A 19,257-nucleotide genomic window follows, 5' to 3' on the forward strand; every position below is an offset into this window, starting at 1 on the left:
TTTAGCACCAATCTTAAGAAGCATTTTCATGCAACAGTAAAGCACCTTTTGAAAACATAAAATTTCACTGAAAATGTGACATACATACATTGTTGTTGCACTGAAACAACGATGTTGGGACTTCAGAAAGGGTCTACATCATCGTGAATTCAGGTCAGATTTTAGTAGCACTATGTGTATATCTCTTTTAAGTATAGACCTTTATTATGCTGTCTCCATCTTGGTCACGCTCCTTGTATCGAACAACAATAGTGACTGCAAATAATTATTTTGCAAATAGGAACCAGACTATATTGTTCTTCCAGCCTCGGTTTGGTTACATAGATATCAATGGGAAAAATTTAAGATGGCTGCAACATGCTTAAGGTATATAGTGTTGGTTTTGAGAATAACTATTGGCTGACAACTCACATCCACCACTACTTAAAGACAGTGGACACTATTGGTAATTGTCGAAGACCAGTCTTCACAAATGGTGTATCTCAACATGCATAAAATAACACACCTGTGAAAATTTGAGCTCAATCAATCGGTCATCGAAGTTGCAAGATAATAATGAAAGAAAAAAACACCCTTGTCACACGAAGTTATGTGTTTTCAGCTGCTTGATTTTGAGACCTCAAATTCTAAATCCGAGGTCTTGAAATCAAATTCCTGGAAATTTACTTCTTTATGGAAAACTACGTTACTTCAGAGGCAGCCGTTTCTCACAATGTTTTATACTATCAACCTCTCCCCATTACTCGTTACCAAGTAAGGTTTTATGCTAATAATTATTTTGAGTTAATACCAATATTAAATGGTGCAAACGTGGTGCTACTGCAAACCTCACCTGATTGCACTCCACCCATGCAAAGCTTCTAATCCTACTTCATGTACTTTCAAATTTGGTTCTACTTGGAGCAAGTTCAGGTGCGACTCCACTCAACTAGACCTTACCACATTAACCAGAAACCAAAGAGCACAGGGAGATTGACTATATAGAACAATGCACATGGAGCATCGAGATCTACATCACAGTTTCTGGACCCAATATTCGGTCTCTGGTCAAGTCTAGTCGCTCACCCGAACTTACTCAAAGTATGGTAGCAAGAATCTATCAATTCAACACATGGGTCCTTTCTCAAACCTCGGCTTGGGCTCCGTCTCTGGCTTGCGGACCCCGTGCTGCACACAAATTTGAATCATGGCGAGTATGAACCTGACCGCCAGCTGTCTACATTTTTGGAGCAGCGTATATTTTGCACGCAGTGGTTCGAACATCAGCAGACAGCCTGGAGCACAGGCCAAGGTTTGAGAGAGGCCCCCCAGGGACACTAGAAAATGATTGTACAAATTGTTATAAAGGTTTTATAAATCTAGTCACATGTCCTTGACATTTTCAAGTAAAGTCGAATCACGCTTCCTAAAATGGAGGCCATCACTCGGAAGCGGAGAACTGATTGCAGGAAATATCCACACCAGGTACCAGCGGGTACCAAGAGCCTCTCGAAGGTTGTCCACAACACCGAGGTCGTAGGACCGGTCTCGGATTCGGCGAAGTTCATGCGTAGTCTGCCCTCGTAATGTGATACGTAAATGGAATATGAAGAGGATTGTAAATGCAATGGATGCTAGAACACAAGTGCCACTCTGGAATGCGATGAAAAACGACGTCGACTCCGTTAAGCCGAGCAGCCAACCGAAGATCGGAGTGAACGACGCTATCAACGTCTTAAAGTTTAGGTTTTTTGCGACACTCTCCAATGCCAAGTCCATGTTCAGATAATTCGCGTAAAGGGCCCCGAAGCTGATATACATGACGCTCATCAAATAGTAGCGTTGATTGGCGTGGCCGACGCAGTTGCCGATAAACAGGCAGTGGTGGTCACGTTTCAGGATGCACGCGTTGCACTGGAAGCAGTGGAAAGAACGCGGCGGGGAGTTCTTCATGCAAATGGGGCAGTAGCTCCACGATGGTTTTAAGACGGAAGGCAATATCGAGATCCCGGACGATAGGTCGGTGGCCATCGACATAAACATGTTACCGAGTGTATTGACGAATAGAAACAGGCCGAATGCGACACTTAGCCAGTAAGATGTGGTGGCTTCTGGGTACAGACGAGGCAGAATTACCAACAGTTCAAAGAAGCCCTCTACGAACAGCTCACAGACGGCGAAGCTAACCGATAAACGGTCGCCTAAGTTACTTGGGAAGATCCGCTTCTTACGAAGTGATGGCTTCATTTTGAGTCCAGACAGGGAGCAGATTTTGGGAATGCAGTGTCTGAAAAATTTAAAATGAACATTAGAAATCATGGTTAAATGGTTAAATGTCTTGCTTAAGGACACAAGTGTCTTGGCTGGGGATTCGAACCCACACTCTGCTGATCGGGAAACACCAGAGTTTGAATTCGGTGCTCTTAACCGCTCGGCCACAACACTTCCATAAAAGTCTGTCAACAAATATGAATGTACAAAGATCGCCTCCAGGCCATGCTTTCTGTGTTGTTTATAAATGCTGCCCTCAACACAGCCAGAGGTGGTTTTCTCAACAAGTAGGCTTCAATGTATTTAACTGAAACTTTCACAGATGACTTATGTATACGCGTAATTGTTGACAGAAAACAAATAATGACCCTAACTTCAAGGCCAAGTCTGGTAACAAAAAATGTACGCCAGTATTTTAATTTGCTCAATTTAACTTACATTCCTCCTGTTTGTTTCCCGTCTGAAACAATTGAAGAAAGCCTTTCGTCTCAGTCTTCAGTTTTCTCTATCAAAACACCTCTTCTTTTCCTATAAATACACTCTCTAAGAAGACAAACAAAAAACAAATACAGTTACAAACAAGTTCCAATAACGGTTATGAAAACGTTCCAACTTAACAAAAACAGTAGTGTCAGATGGACAAAATGCAAAAAAGTCGCCTATTTATCATTCGTACTTGGGCTTTCATGCCAAATCAGAAACCTAAAGTCCCACACAGAAACACAGTAGAACAAATGAAACGGGAATCGGACACCAAAGCCGATCTAAAGTGTGCAGAAATAGCTATGAAGGTGAACAACCTAACCCTGAGATTTGACGCCACAACACAGGAAGATATGCACGTCAATGCTATACAGAAACTGAATGCGAAGTTGTTGCTGTTGATGACTAACACCGTAGTTGATAGGGCATTCAAGAAGAAGAAGGGGGGCATGCTCATGCATCCGTTAAGGCTCTAGGACTGCGCTGGGACTGCGCAAGATGAATTAAAACAATTTATTTTATGCAGGGAGTTTTCATATATCAGTTGAAAAATACAGTACAAGAGGTACTGCAACTTGGAAATTACAGATGAACTTCGTCAAAAAAAATGCGCCGCTGGCCAAATACAGCCAAGTGAAAGACAAATTGAAAAAAAAAAAGATGAAATAATTTGGTCTGTAGAGCTATAGACAAAACTGAACTTAAGGAAAATCTAGTGTAAAACACTAATGATCACTAACGCCAAACGAAGGGGGGGAGTCTTCATCACATTCCCACACAGAAACACAATAGAACAAATGACACAGAAATAAGACAGCTTAGCCGACCTCAAATGTGCTGAAATAGCTATAAAAAGGTGTTAAGAATCTAACCATGGGATTTGATGCAACAACGCAGGAAGGTGCAGCAAGGGGATCAGTGGGCCGGGCATGACCGTCGAAATTGACGAGTCAAAATGTGAGTCCTGAGGGGAGTTCCACCGAGGACGCACGTAATCACTGAAAGTCATTATTTAGAAAGTCTCGCATTTGTTCTTTTGGGCTGTATAAGGAAGCTCTTGAAGTCTTGAAGTCATCTTGTCATGCTTTCTACATTGAACCATGGCTAACCTATGGAACGCGGAGAGATTGCTTGAGACTTTGGCCATGAAGGATGCTGCAGTTGCGTTCTGCAAGAGCGTGGACTAATTGCCGATGCCCTCTGATTGTTGGTACTGCCGTCATCCGTTAACATGGTTCGTGAAAAACAGAGTTGGACATCCCCTTGACAGCATCCACAAACAGTGTGAAAAATTTATTGTAGCACATGAACACACACTAGGTAGGCTAGGCAGGTTCACAAGTCATCCAATAGAGGGCGCACTTCGCAATACGTATTTTTACACACGGACTTGTGACCCAGTCACGCACGCCCGAGTCGACCGTAGCCACAGCGCGGTGTCCATGGTTTCAGTCTGCGGAGTGCTTGCATGCATTTGTTTAGTATGAAGCGGTTGTAGACAGGTTACCAGACGTTATTTTGATGAATAAAAGTTGAGGATTCGTATGGTAAGGCCTCAAAAATTTCGCCGCGCGGCGATTGAATTTTGAGAATTGCGCTTATAATGCCGACTTTGAAACCCAACTTGGACATGGTTAGATGATTCTTTGTTGTTTATGTGTATTTCTTGATGGCTAAAACTTAATTTTATTTGACGGAGTTTATGATTTTTTTCCCCCAATATTTAATTTCAGTGCTTACCTTGCAAAAAATACATGCCGCTCATTTAGGTAGTGTCAGGATTTATTTTGTTTTTAAATTTTCTTTAATTTTACATTTTTTGGAACAAGTTACCGGAAACACAACAATTTGCGGTTGGATTTGAAAGGGCGTGGGTGTTTTTTTTTAGAACCTTGCGTATAAAAGGGGGGGGGGGGACTTAATAGAAATATGTAATCTTCAAGAATGATGGAGTTTGATTACAGTGACAGTTAGGGGTAGGGTCAGGGTATAGAGTGAGGTGTATAGGGTCATGTTTAGTTATAGTTAGGGGTAGGATTCGGGGTAGGGTTAGAGTTAGAAAGCTTAGTGTAGGTTTAAGAATTTAGATTTTGGGGAGGAGCCTCCTACTTTCATCCTAAAAGTTATCCCTCAAAGAAATGTCACTGCCTGCTTTTTTAATTATCCTTTATTAATAAAAGTATAACAGCATAAACTCATTCGTAAAATGCAATTTTGTAATTATTTTAGAGGAATAAACTAAGTTTCCTTTCAGATCAAGCATGGAAGATCCTGCCAATTCAAAGAAATCCCTGTTGATATCAGCTGGTCCTTTGCATACATTATCATCAGATCAGCTAACAAATGACATAATATGTGAGGTTTTCTCTTCAATGACAGCAAGGAAGAAACCTGACACCAAATGGAAGGACGTTGCTGCAGTGTTGTCTTCCATCTTCAGCATTGCATTAGAGCCATCTAATGTTCCTACTAGTATGAAATGTGTGAAACTGAAAAAAAGTGTCCTTCAAAAAGATCACAATCAAGAAAAGCTGGTGTCTTTTCTTGCCAAGAGATATCCACCTCCGCTGCCTGTGACAAAACAGAGAAAAGAACAAGGGAGACAGTAATTGATGATTTGCTACCCATGAAAGTCCCCAAAATGGATCAGGAAATGAAAGAGGCAAAGGAGATTGCCGTTCAAGACATATGTAATGAATTACATGAACTAAAAGCATCGATGGCGGCTAAAGATCTGGCTAGATCCTGTATCGAAGTTCTTGAAAGACGGCTGCAGCCATACCTAACTGGTCACCTCTCCAACCCAACACCGGAACAATATCACCAATCAAAATCAGCTCCAACACACAACATATATGCAGAGCAAACACTTGGACTAACTGACCATCACTTCAGAAGAGCCCCAAATGCTACAGTTGGCTTCATTGATGGAAAGGTAAAGTGTAAGAAAAATAAAACCATCAAGTGGTTAGAAGAAAAATCTGCAGAAACACAACAACAAATAATCACATTTGCAATCAAGAGAGCACGAGAACAGTAAAAAATCAGCCAGAAGCAAACATTATCAAAATCCAAGACCAGAGATTGAAACAAAAACAGCAGAAGACAGACCAGTCAGCACGCAAGAAGGTGGAAAAGAAAGTCAAATCAATACCGAGTGGTTCATCTCTAATGTCAGAATTCCCAGATTTAGAGCATGACAAGCGGGATTTGGTGGAACTCATTATTAAGGACACTGCCTGTATCAAGAACAGATACCTTCATCATATCTGGTTCGAAGAAGGTAAAAATACATCATACAGCGGGAAAGTAATTGGAGTAAAATCCAGGACAAAAATTCCCACCCTAACAGTTGCATACTGGACAGAGAAGGAGACGGAAGATGACGCTGTAGATTACAACTTACAAGCTGTCAGTGCCTCAGGTATTGGCAGACATCATCATTATTCGGGGACATTGTTTTCTTTGAAGTACGACGGGACAACTTTGAAGTACGACGGGACAACGAAAAGTGGACATCACCTTGTTGAGGCTCAACTTTCTACAGACAAAGACACATTCACACTATACGTGCAAGAAACATGTGGGGGGACTGCATCCGATTACAGTGAATGTATTATTAGGGACGTCGCCCGGTCACGTGACTGGCGAACAATTTGACGAAGTTTTAATTTGCGACGGTGTCATATTTCAGTTCCAAAAATTTTTTTTTACGAAATGGTGTAGAATAAAAGTATGTTAATAATGTTAAACTTTTGAGAAATTCGTTTTCTAGTACTTGACAAAATGTTAGAATAATTAGAAATTTACTTTCCGAGAAAAGAGAAGAAAAAATCCGTACTTTTCGTTAATTCGCACCCCGTCAGCGCGCAGTTCATTTCTTGTCCCTGAATTGCCATGCGTGATGAAGTTTTTCTTTGGGCTGTCGTACGGCCGTAAATACGTCCAAAAATATCGAAATACCCCTTAAAATGAAGCTTAGATGTTAGGCTTTTTAATTATGGCTAAGTCCACTTTGCCATAATTAATCTTAAACTATTGAAACAATGTTAAAATGTTTGTTGAAGGGGATTTTAACGATCGCGACTTAGCTCACCATCGCGACGCATACCAAACGAAAGACCGTGTTCTATTCTACAAAATGGTGGCCGTAGCTAAGTTGAGGAACGAGGCGGTTTTCAGCTACAGCGCCTTTTCCATGAGGGGTCGCTCAAGAATCTGTAGCTATTCGGTTGCAAGGTTGTGTACAGAGCTAGATGTCTAGTTTTGACCTCTCGTAAAGAGTCATTCATAAATCCCACTACAGCGCAGTGTACATGGTGACGTCATCGCGCCGAAACCAGACTTGCGCAATGAAGCTGCAAAATGGCAGTTACTGCGCCGCGTGGGTCTTATATTTGTTTACACTCCATTATTCATTCGTGAAGAGCGGACGTGTATTGAGAATTGCAAGTGTTTATTGATCAAAGTGCAGAATATTTGCGGGAAATTTGAACTTTTTAGAGAGAACTTTTGTTTGTTGACAAAGAATATTCACATTATTTTCGTAAAAAAGAAATTGAACTTGTTTTTCGTCCGTCAAAATTGTTTTTTTTTCTTCGGATTTCGGTGATCCATATTCAGCAGTTTAAATTGCAAACTTTCTAATCTCCAATTTCACACATTTTATTCTGCAACTTAGCTTTGTTACTTGATTTTTGACTAAATATTATTAAGTTTTATTGTTATCTTTCAATTAAACATTTACTCTGTTATTTATCTTTGTTGTTTGACATTTTTTACATTTTGAGAAGTTGTTCATTTTAACATTTACTCTGTTGTGTTCATGTATGATGTTGATATAGCTGTGTTTTTGAAATTTTCACATTATTTTAAATATTGACCTTTTGAGAAGTTGAATTTAACATTAACTTTGTTGTGTTATTTACCTCTTCTTGACATTTTTCACAATTAAATATTTGACTTTTGAGAAGTTAATTTAACATTTAGTCCTACTCAGTTAAGTATTTAAGTATTGTTCAACTTAACATTTACTCTAGTCTAGGTGTGTTACTTAGCTTTTTTTATTTGACAACAATAGTTGGGGTTATGGGAATTTTGTTCTTGCTGTGCAATAACCTTGAAGGCATCTCACTTTTCTATTCCTTGTCCAAAAATGAAGGGGGTGAGATGTTTACTTTTTGAGATATGCACTTTTGAAAATGCGACATTATTTATTAGTTTTACACAGCAGGTGTCAAATTACGGGCAATTAGGCTCAATTTGCATATTTTGAAAAATAACAATAATTAAGATAATGAGAATTATGTTTTTGTTGTTTAATAACCTTAAAGGCATCTTACTTTTCTAATCCTTGTCCAAAAATGAAGGTGATCAGATATTTACTTTTTGAGCTATGCGCTTTTGAAAACACGAGTTAATTCATTATATCTGGCAGGTGTCAAAATACAGATAATTAGCATGATTTGCATATTTTGAACAAGAAAAAAAATTATTTAGATAAGGGAATTTTGTTATTGTTGTTTAAAAACCTTAATGGCATCTCCCTTTTCTATCCCTTGTCCAAATATGAAGCTGGTTAGAGATTTCCTTTTAGAGATATGCACTTTTGAAAATGCAAGGTATATTCGCTGTTTGTTTATCTCAGCGGGGAGTCAGATTACACGGGTAATTAGGCCTAATTTGCATATTTTCAAAAATAACAATAATTAAGTTCATGGGAATTTTTAGTTGTCATTAAGTAACCTCAAATGCATCCCACTTTTCTACCCCTAGTCCAAAAATGAAGGTGGCCAGTCAATTACTTTTTGAGATATGCTCTTCTGAGAACTGTTGTTTATTCATTGTTTATTTGTTTATACGAAAGATCAAGATATGCACTTTGAGTAATCCCTGGGGACTTTGAGTCCATTTTTGAGGTCTGTTAATTCAAAATCCACGCAATCAAATTGGTTTTTTTCTTCAGTTCTCATAACACTTTTTGCCTGGAACCAGAATATTTCAGTTTTGTGTAACTAAAAAGTCTAATTTGTTAATTAGGATTTTATTAAAATTGTTATTTGTTTGTTTGTTGTTTACTTTAGTTGCTAGGCAACGACCACGACTCTCAACTTGACACTAAATAACCACAACTCTGGAACCCCTTGACCGATTTTCTTCAAACAACCACCAAATAACTCCATTTACTGAATTCTTTCATACTAGCCACATGTCAAAGCTATAGAACAAACATTGAAATTCTGGTTGCCATCCCTAGTATTATATTTTAAGGACTTGGTTTATGATGTGGACTCCAAAATTATGACAAATATAAGCAACACCATGACTGACAGGTGTGTGACAAATAATGCCATCGACAAAGAAATAGAGATACTTACAAGCGACCCTTATTCCTTTAAGTTTAATTAATTAAGTGATTTTTTTTTTTGATTTTTTTTTTCATGATCCAAATTTGTTTAAATTTTCTTTTATTTACAGTAAACTCACCAATCATTCATAAGTCCACTTTTCTGTCATACATTTCCCTCACGAAGATCTTAATTAGATCTCACAAAGTATTTGCTACTTCTTTTGAAACTGCCCACCGTACCACCGACGACATACTGCACAGAGAAGCACACAGAATCAGCAGTAGTCCGCCATTTTGTGCAACACCCTTGCTACACAATAATCATTAGTAGCCCCTAGAGGGCAGTAGACAAAATTGGAAGATAAAAATACAACAAAAAAATAAAATAAAACACCAACAGAGGGCGCTAGACTACCATTCTGTTGAACAGTTCTTAGAAAAATAACAAAATATAAAAAAAATACTTTTTACTCCTAATATGTCAAATACAGCATGGAAATGTTAAAAAAGCTGGGGAATAAAAGTGAGTTTTCTGATAATTGTGAAGTTTGGGACAGGAAGCTTTGCATTCACACAAAAAAGGACTCTGTAGGGCCTGCTTTGTATTGTAACGGTAGTATTGACCATGTTAAAATTTGTAAAAGGACAAGGTATTATTATAGTAAGTGAATTAAGGGCTAAATGAAGGAAGTTTCCCCACAACCAACACTGGATGTCATTTGTTTGACGCAGAGGTATTATATTTTACACAACAGAGTTGGCTTCAAGAAGCGAGTAACATGGCTTGCCATCCGCATCACTGCTTCATCTCCACTTCATCAACTTATACAGGACAAGGAACTGACTCCCTTCATCATCCAGTGCGCCATACCATCCGGTCTCTTCAAAACAACTTTCCGAAGACAAACAAGGTCTCCTACTCTCCCCTGAAATCTACGATATCCTGACTTGACTATGTAAAGATGGGGGATCATTTTCAAGTAGCATCGATGATAATAACTTACTAATGAGAAAACTGCTAGACATTTACTGAATTCAAAGGCCTTGAATATTTAGATTTAAAAAAAGTTTAAAAGTAATTAAATATTTTTATAAAATTAACCTTCCATCAATCATAAGGGCACTGAGTAGGGCTGTCATAATCCCTTTTGAAAGATACGAGCGACGCCTCACCGCAGCTCAGATAGAGGCAGAAAGCAGAAGATCTGCAGTGGAGAAAGAGGCTGCATGCCCTCCCCTCTCTGGTTGCTATTGGGCAGAGCATCATAGCAAGATGTCACTGAAGAAAATCCTCAAGCTCAACTACTAACGGGCGGTAAGAGCGGCAACCTCTGCAGCAATCAGAGAAACATCAGTCCACGAAGGTTAACGTACTTGTAGTAAATCTGTCAAGGACTGGTTTACTTTTTGACGTGAAGTTTGTCTTTGTGTCATCAAAAAAAGAAGGTGCAGCAAGGGGATCGGTGGGCTGGGCATGACCATCGAAATTGACGAGTCCAAATGTGGTCATTGTGTCATTCATTTAGTCCTCTTTTCTTTAATACATTTCCCTCACGAAGATCTTAATTAGATCATAGATTTCAACTAACTAATGAGAAAACTGCTAGACATTTATTAAATTCAAAAGCCTTATTTAGGTTTTTAAAAAGTTAAAAAGTAATTAAATATTTTTATAAAATTAACCTTCCATCATCAATCATAAGAGCACTGAGTAGGGCTGTCATAATCCCCTTTGCAAGATACGAGCGACGCCTCACCGCAGCTCAGACAGAGGCAGAAAGCAGAAGATTTGCAGTGGAGAAAGAGGCCGTCAATGCCCGCCCCTCTCTGGTCGTTATTGGGCAGAGCATTGTCGCCCAAAAAGACCTGATAGCAACCAGATATAAGGAACAGATGGTCGAGATTACTTCGTCTCCGGCTGTCCCCGATCGCATAAACACCACCTATGCCATTCTGGTATTTATTGCCGAATCGGAAGAGTAAAGAAATTTTCTCAGTTCAATGTTAATTAGATTGATTTGTATTGAAACACCTAAACACACAGAAATTCCACCAGGTCATAGAGACCATCTATAGATCTTCTTCTTTATCTTCATATTGTCATTGTATTTATTTGTTTGTGTTGTGTTTTTTAAGGACCCGATTACAGTAAGCCGTTTTTAAATAACATTTTTGGGAGTTGCTAACCTAATCGGTGTAAGTCTTATGTCCCGCCTTACTGCTCATCTTTTAGGCAGTATTTTTAAACATTGTAACATTTGATTGTCGTTATTGTATACTTTCTACTTTGTAAAATGAAAATTCTGTTAGTGAATTGTCCCTGTTTTTATCAGTATTTTTGACATTGACATTGTTCTTAGCTTTTGTAAATCTCATCTTTTTAAACAGAAAGATTCAATACAGCCAAAGCAAATGAACCACTTGGGTGCCAAAAAGGGTTGCATTGCGAGGGGGAAATATAACTCAGCACCAGACCACTGACCCGGGACCTAGCTATATTCCTACATGCTACATGTACCACCTACGTTAATATATTTCTAAAAGAATCATGTCTCCATTACACAGAGGCCACATTGCCCCGGTCTTGGCCTTGGTGCCCGTCAAAAGTTACAAACAAAATCTTTCAGATTTCCACCAGAAATTCTATTTGCAAAATGAAAAGGCCCTGTCAGGGGGTAGTTCAAATTCCAGGCCTGAGGAAACCGAATAATGGGAGATATAAGCCTAAGTTACAGTTAAGTTTTTGACTAAAAAAATATGCTCCCCTGTCTGGGAATCCCACTGAATATTACTTAAAGTATGTTTTTCTTGTTTATTATGTTTTTAATGTTTCCACATTCATACAATAGAGCAAGAAGTTAATTCTTTGCCCAAATAAATTTTACTATTTATTATGGAACTAAAAGTTGTCCGAATTAAAGCAAAGAAATGTCACATATCAGGGCCAATACAATGTACAAGCTTAGTCCTTCAGTGCATAGCAAGCAGGGACCAGTGATCTTGTCTTATCACTGGTTCACGCTGGTTTTTTGCACAACTTAGTCTCGAACCAAAGCCCAAAGACCTAGCTGTACAGTACACCAACTACTGTACGCATACATTTTGTATTTTTTAAGCTTCATGTACTAGTACAAGTTTTATAAGGAAGAACGACTATAACCCCTTGTAAATATAAAATTGTACTTTTCGTTGTCCTGTTCCAATAAAAATTCACAGGTTTGTTATATTCATCAGTCAGGCAAAGCACAACTCAGTCTTGAACCAAAGCCCCAAGACCTAGCTGTACAGTACACCAAACTACTACGCTTACATTGTGTAAAGCTACCCGTACAAGTTTGATTCAGGAGTAGTACGCGTATGCCCTGTATACGCCAAGTAAAACCAGGTTTGTGATATTCATCAGGCAAAGCACAACTCAATCTTGGACCATGGCCCAAGACCTAGTTGAGCAAATTACGTCTTGGATATTTCTGAGAGTGACTGCACTAAGCATAAAATACAAACTGCTTAGCAGAAACAAGCAGGATAACAGTCACACAGATGGTATGTGTGCAGGACGAAATCTTACGTGCACTGGACAACCATAAGGAAGCAATCCTCGTGCTGTTAGATTTTCAGCTGCATTTGACACTATCAACCATGAGCATCTCATCCAACGTTTATCTTCACGCTATGGAATTACTGGAACTGGCCTTAACTGGTTCTCTTTTTATCTGAACAACAGAACCCAGCATGTTCTCATCAACAATGTTAAATCAGATCGCCATCATCTCTGGTGTGGTGTTCCAAAAGGTTCTGTAGCTGGGCCACTTGAATTTATATTGTTCAGTGCACCCTTGGAAGACCTCATTGCTGCCCATAGTATTTCTAGTGTTGCTTACGCTGACGACACCCAGCTTTACATTACTAAACTCTCACTTAATTCAAAGGCCTTAAATTTAGATTTTAAAACAAGTTATAAAGTAAATAAATATTTTTATAAAATTAACCTTCCATCAATCATAAGGGCACTGAGTAGGGCTGTCATAATCCCTTTTGAAAGATAAGAGCGACGCCTCACCGCAGCTCAGACAGAGGCAGGAAGCAGAAGATCTGCAGTGGAGAAAGAGGCTGTGCATGCCCTCCCCTCTCTGGTTGCTATTGGGCAGAGCATCATAGCAAGATGTCACTGAAGAAAATCCTCAAGCTCAACTACTACCGGGCGGCAAGAGCGGCAACCTCTGCAGCAATCAGAGAAACATCAGTCCACAAAGGTGAACGTACTTGTAGTAAATCTGTCAAGGACTGGTTTACTTTTTGCCGTGAAGTTTGTCTTTGTGTCATCAAAAAAAGAAGGTGCAGCAAGGGGATCGATGGGCTGGGCATGACCATCAAAATTGACGAGTCCAAATGTGGTCATTGTGTCATTCATTTAGTCCTCTTTTCTTGCATACATTTCCCTCACGAAGATCTTAATTAGATCATAGATTTCAACTAACTAATGAGAAAACTGCTAGACATTTACTTAATTCAAAGGCTTTATTAAGATTTAAACAAAGTTAAAAAGTAATTAAATATTTTTTATAAAATTAACCTTCCTTTAATCAGAAGGGCACTGAGTAGGGCTGTCATAATCCCTTTTGCAAGATACGAGCGACGCCTCACCGCAGCTCAGACAGAGGCAGGAAGCAGAAGATCTGCAGTGGAGAAAGAGACTGTGCATGCCCTCCCCTCTCTGGTTGCTATTGGGCAGAGCATCATAGCAAGATGTCACTGAAGAAAATCCTCAAGCTCGACTACTACCGGGCGGCAAGAGCGACAACCTCTGCAGCAATCAGAGAAACATCAGTCCACAAAGGTGAACGTACTTATAGTAAATCTGTCAAGGACTGGTTTCCTTTTTACCGTGAAGTTTGTCTTTATGTTATCAAAAAAAGAAGGTGCAGCAAGGGGATCGGTGGGCTAGGCATGACCGTAGAAATTGACGAGTCCAATTGTGGTCATTGTGTCATTCCTTTAGTCCTCCTTTCTTTCATACATTTCCCTCACGAAGATCTTAATTAGATCATAGATTTCAACTAACTAATGAGAAAACTGCTAGACATTTACTTAATTCAAAGGCCTTATTTAGATTTTAAAAAAGTTAAAAAGTAATTAAATATAACCTTCCATCATCAATCATAAGGGCACTGAGTAGGGCAGTCATAGTCCCCTTTGCAAGATACGAGCGACGCCTCGCCGCAGCTCAGACAGAGGCAGAAAGCAGAAGATTGCAGTGGAGAAAGAGGCCGTCAATGCCCGCCCCTCTCTGGTCGTTATTGGGCAGAGCATTGTCGCCCAAAAAGACCTGATAGCAACCAGATATAAGGAACAGATGGTCGAGATTACTTCGTCTCCGGCTTTCCCCGATCGCATAAACACCACCTATGCCGTTCTGGTATTTATTGCCGAATCGGAAGAGTAAAGAAATTTTCTCAGTTCAATGTTAATTAGATTGATTTGTATTGAATTACCTAAACACACAGAAATTCCACCAGGTCATAGAGATAGTCTATAGATCTTCTTTGTCATTGGAAGATCCAATTTTGTCATTGTATTTCTTTGTTTGTGTTGTGTTTTTTAAGGACCCGATTACAGTAAGCCGTTTTTAAATAACATTTTTTGGAGTGGCTAACCTAATCGGTGTAAATCTCATGTCCCGCCTTACTACTCATCTTTTAGGCAGTATTTTTAAACATTGTAACATTTGATTGTCGTTATTGTGACGACCAACACACTACGTACTCATCTGCCTGGAGTAAGGCTTATTCTTCTGACTTTGTACAGTCCCGCATTTTAAATATTAACGAGAAGTTTGGACTTGTTGTTAGCAAGTTTGGGTTACAACCTGTCATACAAGTATTAAGCGTAATTGGAAATTCAGATCCACGGGAAGTATCTCCCAAGTTTGTCGGTGAAACTCTTGGACTTTCAGTCACCCTATGTGAATTAGTGTTAAAGCTCCAACTTCAAAGTAGCTCTTCTAAGCCAGAAGTCGCCACCGCCACCGCCACTTCAACAAGCTCTTCTACGACGACGATTCTTTCGCCAGTCACTGCCTCTGCTGCTTGTGCTAGTGCTGGTTCTAGTTCTTCAAGTACAACAAGTGCAACTACAATTAGTACTGCAAACGTCCTCAGTCATGTCAGTACGGATATCACATTGTTTACTCCGCCAAGTTTGAAGTGTTTGAAGTGTTTTTCCAAACTTATCAAAGAGCATCAGCCAGTGAAAGTGAGGTACTTCACTTTGAAAGGACTTAAACATTGCCAAAAGCTGAACCTAAGATGTCGATCTTGTGATATAACATACAAGTATGACATGTTTGGGAGCATACAAACATTTTGGACTTACTATGATGAGCCTAGAATTGCCGTGAAAGCGAATGATTGTGTTTTTGTTGAATGTCAACTTTTTGAATTGCAGTGCAATTTAGCGTAAGTAAAACCTATCCACGGTACATCCTGTCAATCATCCTGTAGTCATGTACTCGGTCGCACTAAATACCGACAACTCAAGACAACCCACGACAACTCACGACAACAATTTTAAAATGCACTTTAACAGAACATTTGAACATTTAAGTCAACCGTTAAATATATGCACAGGAGTCATATGCACCCAAAACATTTTCAAACTGTTGCCAAAATTGTGTGTTTTAATTTTTAAAAAAATTGTTTTTTACTCGAGTGTATAATTGGCTATGTTGTCTTTCGACGCACTTGGACGATTCTATTATACCACAGGGGTGATAAAATATGCAAGATAATTATTTACCATTTGTTATGTACAAAACGAAAAATTAAAACTCAGCCCTGAGAAATTACCTCCCCCCCCCCCCATGCGGTGTAGTAGAATCGTCCAAGTACGTCGAAAGACCACATGGCGAATATTTCCGTTTGCTATTATTAAATTTGTTGTAAAAAACTACTTTTTTTTACAGTTGAAAATACAATTTTTTCAACAGTTTGATAGTGATTTATTTTAATCATCTTAAAAGATGCATATGACTCATGTGCACATATTACTTTCGGCTTCCTTGGCCATGTATGGTTACCTGACTGGTAGGCCTACTCAATTCAGGTACCCTTTTCTAAAATCACCTGTGGATGCAAAGGCTGAATCTGAACCAGAATTTTCTGGCTGAACAAAATTGGTGTCTGCAGACTGAAATGTACACATGAAAAATCTTCTTGTTTAAATAAATATTATATGCATATTCTTTTCCAGGAGACACTCGCCACGCCTAGCAGCGAAAGCAAAGTCAAACAAACGACCACCCATCCGAAGGGCCTTTTCGCCAAAACGCCTGGCTAGTGGCAGTAAACCTGCTCGTTCGTCACTATCGAAAAGGAAGCGCACGGTATTCAAAAAGGCACATGAACTGTGGCAGATAACAGGAGCTGAGGTCCTTGTAGTTGTGAAGGTGAAAAGGAGAAATGCTTCCAGCAAAACTTTCTACGGTGGTTCCAAGGAACTCGTGGAGGAATTCGAAACCATGGGAGTTGCCCGCTGCAATTACTCCTGTGAGCTGTACAGAAAGTTTGAGGAGGGAGAGCACACCAGCAGTGACGATGAGGACAAGCTGGTGCTGGGGCCACTTTCACATAGTGTACCAAACTACATGAGGAGCTCACTGCCAAGAGCACTTCAAGTGAGATCCCCTGACTCCAACAACCGAGCTAGCATTTCACGTCCTGTCTCAGCCCAAGATGAGCGACAAGTTTCATCCACTCCAAAGCCCCCAAATAACAACAATAAAGTAAACAAAGCTCCATCTTCCCGTGTGCAGCACTTCCAACACGTATGTACATCTGTCCCTTCATCCACTTCCAGTGCCAAGCCAAGCCATCCCTCCAAGCAGAAACAAAAGGTCAAGAGCACTGGTCAAAGCCTAACCTCAGGAATGCACAACCGAGCTAGCATTTCACGTCCTGTCTCAGCCCAAGATGAGCAACAAGTTTCGCCCACTCCAAAACCCCCAAATAATAACAATAAAGTAAACAAAGCATCATCTTCCTCTTCCCGTGCAGCACTTCCAACACGTACATCTGTCCCTTCATCCACTGCCAGTGCCAAGCCAAGCCATCCCTCCAAGCAGAAACAAAATTGCGCAAAATTGAAAAAAGGCCTGGGCACGGAATGGCTTTTTAGTTGATGTTTATGTTTGGTTTGAAATGCTTTACTGTGCAATCTCGAGCACTTTCAATAGGTTTATTTAATTATCTTAAACCTAAAACAAAATATATTTAAAAAAAAAGTTTTTTTGAAAATAGTGTGGGCCAAAAGGGAAGCTGGTGGAGACACTTACTTAACAGGAGAATGTTAAGTGTTTGCAAACAATGGGGGCTTTTGGTGGGGCCTTGACAGTGTATGTTACATACTTATAGTGTACCAACAGTTTTTACAATAAGAAGGTGTAGCTTTCTAATGCACAAATTCCTAGGTGATCGACTTCAAAAGTTTACTAAAGAGCTTAATGAAATACTTAAACATAGTGAAATGTTCAACTGTGTTTCATTTTCCATTAACAAATATATAAATTAACCTGTTAAGGTTCAATTTCCCTTAGAAAAGATGCATTCTCCATACTACTATGTTTTATTTATTTTCATCCCGAAATAAATTTCCATTCTGAATGGTTAGTTTTCTTGCAATACAAAACTATTTACTTCTAAAAAATATTGGCCCAAGTTTTGTTTACTTATTACTTTTTACTGTTTTTAATTAACAGTTTCATTACTATTGGCGGCCTGACAATTTCCGCAGGGTAGGCTGGCTCCTGCCTCACAATCAGCATTTGTAACGCACAAGCCAGGAGATGGTCTACTCACAAAACGGACAGTGCCCACAACAAAACTCTTCTATTTTCAGAGGAATTATACATTTTTAAAGATATTTTTTCCTATTTTAATAAATAAATCATTTAAGTTGTAAATGTAAGCATTTGTATGTATGGATACCCCATGTACATGATATTGTACATTTATATCTTTGGTGCCGAGTGTTTTGGGGGTGGGGTGGGGTTAGTGTGCAGGCCTACATGTTTGTGTGTTTAATACTTGAAGCATGAAGTTTGCACCATTGGGCCAGTCAGGATTTTAAGTTTACTTAGCAGTAATAGGCCCACCACATTTTTTTTAAATAATGAAATCCATGTGAACATGTTTATGTATGAGTATGACATACCTGTATATCCCCTTAAAGTATCCAGACCATCCTCTTTTTTTGGTAATGTTGATATTTTGGGGATAAACAAAAGATGGGGTGGTACATGTAGATGTGTGTAATCATTGGAAGCATTTAAATAAATTATCAAATAGGCTACATGCGGTTCTAGAACAGGAAACAAACATGTTTCCTATTTAGGAAAATGAATTTAAAGCAGAATTATTTCCTGATCAGGAAACATTCATGATGTTTCCTGATTTGGAAACATCAAATCATGTGACAATGTTTCCTGATCAGGCAACTCACGGTACATTTCCTGATTTGGAGACAACTTTGCTGGATGGTGAATGTTTCCTGATTAGGAAATGTGTTGCCAGAACAGGAGTTTGGATTCCTGTTTTGGCATTGTACCGGACTGTTTTGTAACCGGTGCGGTGCCCATTGTTCTCAACATCAATATATGAGTGTCCGACAGTCTGGATAAAAAAATCTAACAATTTTACGATCTGAGAGACGGAGATAACTCACACTCTCACATACTTGACATACTTTAATTAAGCTTTCCTAATGTGTTTTCTTTTTTAAAAGAAGTGAAGCTCAGCTACTCAAATAATGAGCAGATTGTACGACGACTCATATAAAAGGTGCAGTCGTTGTACGACAGGACCCAGTGGGAAGTGAATGAAATATAAAGTGAGTAGGCCAGGAATGAACTTGATCAGAATTTGCAATTTCTTGTTTCAAAGGCTAGTAAGACAATATACCACAATTCTTTGCGGGACAAGCAGCGTAGGCAAAGGAACGGAACTTACGGAACCTACGCCGATGCTGCTCATAAGAGGAGTAGAAAATTCAGAGTAAGCTAATTGCTAACTGTGAAGTTGTTTGTAGTTTGTTTTTCGTTGTTATGTTGTTGTTGTTGCTGTTATTGTCGCTGCTGCTGTTGTTAATGTTGTTGGCACTGCTGTTTTTGTTGATATTTTTAC

At 39.2% G+C, this 19,257-nt stretch overlaps 2 protein-coding genes across 3 annotated transcripts; one reads left to right on the forward strand and one right to left on the reverse strand.

The window, feature by feature from the left end:
* Positions 1 to 712: 712 nt before the first annotated feature.
* On the reverse strand, positions 713 to 12,886 carry LOC117303013 (probable palmitoyltransferase ZDHHC24). 2 transcript variants are annotated; one of them, XM_033787044.1, is made up of 3 exons: positions 9,831 to 12,886; positions 2,689 to 2,793; positions 713 to 2,266 (listed from the first exon to the last, which is right to left on the reverse strand). In XM_033787044.1, exon 3 carries the CDS (start codon positions 2,224 to 2,226, stop codon positions 1,363 to 1,365), a length of 864 nt encoding a protein of 287 aa, XP_033642935.1. In that variant the 5' UTR covers positions 2,227 to 2,266; positions 2,689 to 2,793; positions 9,831 to 12,886; the 3' UTR covers positions 713 to 1,362. The 2 variants fall into 2 exon arrangements, with proteins under 2 accessions (XP_033642935.1, XP_033642934.1); XM_033787043.1 differs by lacking the exon at positions 9,831 to 12,886 and adding an exon at positions 9,220 to 9,820.
* A 942-nt stretch (positions 12,887 to 13,828) lies between these two features.
* On the forward strand, positions 13,829 to 17,937 carry LOC117303358. The gene is made up of 3 exons (XM_033787527.1): positions 13,829 to 13,972; positions 14,783 to 15,537; positions 16,331 to 17,937. The coding sequence occupies exons 1-3, from the start codon at positions 13,829 to 13,831 to the stop codon at positions 17,256 to 17,258; spliced, it is 1,827 nt and encodes a 608-aa protein (XP_033643418.1). The 3' UTR covers positions 17,259 to 17,937.
* The last annotated feature ends 1,320 nt before the right edge of the window (positions 17,938 to 19,257 follow it).

The sequence above is a fragment of the Asterias rubens genome, chromosome 19 (assembly GCF_902459465.1).
Source record: "Asterias rubens chromosome 19, eAstRub1.3, whole genome shotgun sequence".
Classification (NCBI taxonomy): domain Eukaryota; kingdom Metazoa; phylum Echinodermata; class Asteroidea; order Forcipulatida; family Asteriidae; genus Asterias; species Asterias rubens.

Excerpts from the sequence above, each read along its gene's own strand:
- LOC117303013 (XM_033787044.1), bottom strand. The coding sequence starts at position 2,226 with ATGAAGCCATCACTTCGTAAGAAGCGGATCTTCCCAAGTAACTTAGGC.
- LOC117303358 (XM_033787527.1), top strand. The coding sequence starts at position 13,829 with ATGTCACTGAAGAAAATCCTCAAGCTCGACTACTACCGGGCGGCAAGA. Across the intron at positions 13,973-14,782 it reads GGTTTCCTTTTTACCGTGAA|GCAGTATTTTTAAACATTGT; the intron begins GTTTGTCTTTAT and ends CTCATCTTTTAG. Across the intron at positions 15,538-16,330 it reads GAATTGCAGTGCAATTTAGC|GAGACACTCGCCACGCCTAG; the intron begins GTAAGTAAAACC and ends ATTCTTTTCCAG.